Raw genomic sequence first — 3635 nt, forward strand, 5'->3', positions numbered from 1 at the left:
CCCCCTGTTGAACATGACCTTGTTGTGGTGCTTCACCATTCCCATGGCCAGTCTAATGTCTACTCCCCTTGCTACTTTCCCCTTCAGCCAAAAAGACTTGGAGAACCTTAAAGCCGAGGTGCAGCGACGCCAGCAGCTCCAGGAAAGCATGAAAAGTGGGGAACAGCTGGAAACAGAGGACAAAGCTGTGGAGGAGAAAGAGGCTGAGCCAAGCATGCCTTCCACTGCCATCCCCTTAACACAGAGCTCTGCTTAATGTGTACCTCGCTAAAAAAAAAAACAAAAAAAACAAAAAACAAAAACAAAAACAAAAAAGTTTAAACCACCCTTTTCTGAATCTGGCCCAGGGCCTTAGCTGCCCTTGGAGCAGCTCCTCCTTTTTGACAATGTTATTGCACTGGTACAATTAATACACAATGCAAAGAACTAATCTGAGCAATGTAATCTGTCTGCCCAAGCTTGTGTCTGCCACGCGAGGGGAAGTGGCCGGAGGCAGCACAGACCCGTCCTGGCGCGCGGGGCCCTCCTGCCGTGTGTGTGTGTCTGTGTCGTGTGTGTGCGCAGCAGTTATTTCTACTTTGTACATATGAATTCCAAATGAACTGTCTGGAGGAATGTAACATTTCTCAGGTCATTTTTATGTTGACTAAGGACACTGCTTTGCTAAACCAGTAAAGAACCAGCCCCATCACTGCTCCACGTTCTTGTAAAACGTGGATTCCAAGCCAAAAGATTGATTTCCCCCCGGTCACTATTCAAGATTGTGCAAAGAACAGCCATATTTGTGTCGCTGAGATGACTGAAGCTTGTGACATGTGGAAGTGGGGGATGTACAGCATTTTCTACATCAGGATATAGCCATGGGATTCCTTTAACCATTTTTTTCTATGTTTGGTTGGCAGTTTGGCAATTCAGTGGGGTTTTGTAACATTCACATTCTAATTTTCAAGGTAAAGATATAGATAGATAGATATATATAGATATATATATATATATAGATATATATATATGATATTCACTGTTCCACCTCTGCTCTGCTTGCAGCTGAGTAACTTGGGATACTGTATCCAAAGAGTGAGAGCTTGATCTTTAAAAAAGCGCACAAACTCCCACTGCAGTGGAAACCCCAGTGCCTCGGAGAGCTGGGAATGCTCTTAAATGAGGGCTGAGCTAAGGGGCATGAGGAGGGAATCTCAGCCCTATTTAAGGGCGGGAGAAAGGGGAGGAGAATTTAGAAGTGGAGATCTGGTGTCATGTGCAACAGCAGCTGTTGACACAGAGCTGAGGGCCCTGAACCTGAAAGAATCACAACCAGAAAGTACCAGGTTTTGGGGAAGGGGTTTAAATAAAAACTTAAGTTCCTCCAGCACTGAAACCTCTGGCAAATACCTTTGTCTCTGGTGTTTTTGCATGCTGGTTTTGGGCCTGGCGCTGGGAGCTGCCATTGCTGGCAATGGACGGTACTGAATGGCAAGTGTTACTAAGAAATCCTCCTGTCCCCTCCCACACACATCCTGTGGGGTTGTCACTGTCCTCAAGCAGGTAAGATGTGGCTGCTGCAGGCCCTGGGATGCCGACAGAGTTGAATGTCCTGTTTTCCAAGCAGATCAAGCTGTAGAAGAACGGTGGGCTGGCCACAGCCCCGCGCTGCTGGCACCCAGCTTCTCCCTCCCTCGCGTTGTCTGTCCTGAACTGTGCCCGTGCTAATCCACGCTGCTTCTTTTACTGACCCTTGGAGCCAAGTGCTGTCCCTGTGCTCTGTACCCTCGGTTTCCTGTCTGACCCTACAGGTATTTGTAACTCGGGGCAGGGTGGGGGGGAAGGAGGGAGCAGCCTCTGAGGTGTTGGAGGCAACAAAACAGTCTTCACTGCAAACGAACTTGCTCCTATTAGAAAAATTCTGCATTTCCTGGAAAGCAATCAATAAATTACTACAGTGCATCTTTCCTACAAGATTTTTCTTTTACTAGTGTCTTACAGTCCATTAAAAGCTTTTTAAACTCTTGCAGGTACTTTTTTGATTTCTTTACTGTTGGGTGCAGGTGTTGGTTACCAGCACTGGAGCCACCACTCCTGTGAGTAGGAGCAGGGGTGAGACAACAGCATCAGCTGACCTGGAGGCTTTGAAACCTGTAAATCAGTACCAGAGTCACAACTCTAGCCCAGAGGGGGCAGGACCCACAACTTCTGCTGTCAGAATCCATTTGTGCTCAGGGACAGGAGTCACTTTGCCCTCTTATCCCAGGGGAGGTGTGGGAGCAGGGATACAGCCTTGGGGATGCTGTACCCATGTGAAATGAAGCTGAAGGACACAGGTCCCGGCTACTGAGGCTCCACAGCTAAGCAGCTCCAAGGGCAATGCAGGCTGGTAAATAACTGCATTTACCAACATCTGTCTGAACCTCACTATCTCTTTCAGGTTCTGGGGGTTCTCATTACTCTGTTCACAAGTTCTTAAACAAAAGTATAAAAACTGATTCAAATGGGCCCATCCACTGAAAAATGTTTCAGTGCCCAGCAGTGCTGTACTGGGATTGGAGAGAGCTGATCCAAACCAATTTCACACCTACAGAGCTGCTGCCAGTGCAGCACTTGCTGCACAAGCAACAGCTTACTGAGCTAAGGAGGGAGATTAAATTTAACTGTTCTTGGCAACTCACACCTGAACCTGCCTTTCGCTCCCTGTGACAAACTCACTGCTTGTGGACATACAAGGCTTTCCTTTCAACCCCCACCCCAAAATCCACCTCTGTGCCACCCTGTCACCCGGTATGGGATAGCCCATGCACACATGGGCTTTGGCAGAGTTCAGATTCAGGTTTTTTTCCTAAATGCAAGTGGATCTCCTCCAAATGTCCATCCCATGTCTTTCCCCACTGCAACATACCACCCTACCAGCTGCTCCCACTAGACCTCAGCTGGTGGGAGTGCCCTTTCGTTCTTTCCCCACATCAAGCTCATGAGTACATCTGAGCACATCTGTGCTCTTCCATTATGAAGATGTGCCCATTCCAGTTCTGGCCACTGACCCATCTCTAAACAGTACCAGAGACAATTAGGGCCAAATCACAGGAAGAAATTAAACCAAAGCACAGACAGGCAGAAGACCCTATTAGCAGAACAGATGTTGCCAGAACCACCCAGTGCCTTCAGCTTTCCAGGTACCCAGCTCCCCCGTGCTGCCTCAAAGCTGAGAGCGGTTACTCCGAGGATCCACAAGCACGCTTGGCCACCGCCCTCAACAGCTCCAGCACTGAGCAAGGAGCAGTGAAAGGCAGCTCCTGTACAGACAGAGGGTCAAGATAAGGGGAAAATCCAACCAAACCACACCCACCAAGGGCTGGCCTGTGCCAGGTGCAGGCACAAGGTTCTCCTGCCCACCTGTGAGACCAGCTTAGCCCACCAGAGCATTTCCTGCAGCACTTCATTGCACCAGAGCAACCAACAAAACCTCTCACTACTCCAGCTGCTATGATCCAGCTCAAAAAACCACTTCCTGTAGCCTCAGGTGAGCACAAGTTAAATTAAAATCAGAGCAAGGGCAAAGCAGGTGGGAGCAAAATCTGAGGGTGAAACACCAATAGCTTTTTGCAAAATAGTTTTAATTCTTGCATCCAAGGAAACAAAACCACATC

General features: G+C 48.3%; 1 protein-coding gene across 2 annotated transcripts in view; it reads left to right on the top strand.

Moving 5' to 3' along the window:
- CLUH (CLUH binding protein of NUMT mRNA) overlaps positions 1-2005 on the top strand; it is a 32514-nt gene extending 30509 nt beyond the window's left edge. For both annotated transcript variants that reach the window (XM_014255017.2, XM_005525647.3), the window contains exon 26: positions 88-2005. In XM_014255017.2, coding sequence (XP_014110492.2) covers positions 88-256 — 169 coding nt within the window. In that variant the 3' untranslated portion in view covers positions 257-2005. The remainder of the gene's footprint in view (positions 1-87) is intronic.
- The last annotated feature ends 1630 nt before the right edge of the window (positions 2006-3635 follow it).

The sequence above is a fragment of the Pseudopodoces humilis genome, chromosome 23 (assembly GCF_049639895.1).
Source record: "Pseudopodoces humilis isolate 2021_Gansu_Grassland_sample_001 chromosome 23, ASM4963989v1, whole genome shotgun sequence".
Classification (NCBI taxonomy): Eukaryota; Metazoa; Chordata; class Aves; order Passeriformes; family Paridae; genus Pseudopodoces; species Pseudopodoces humilis.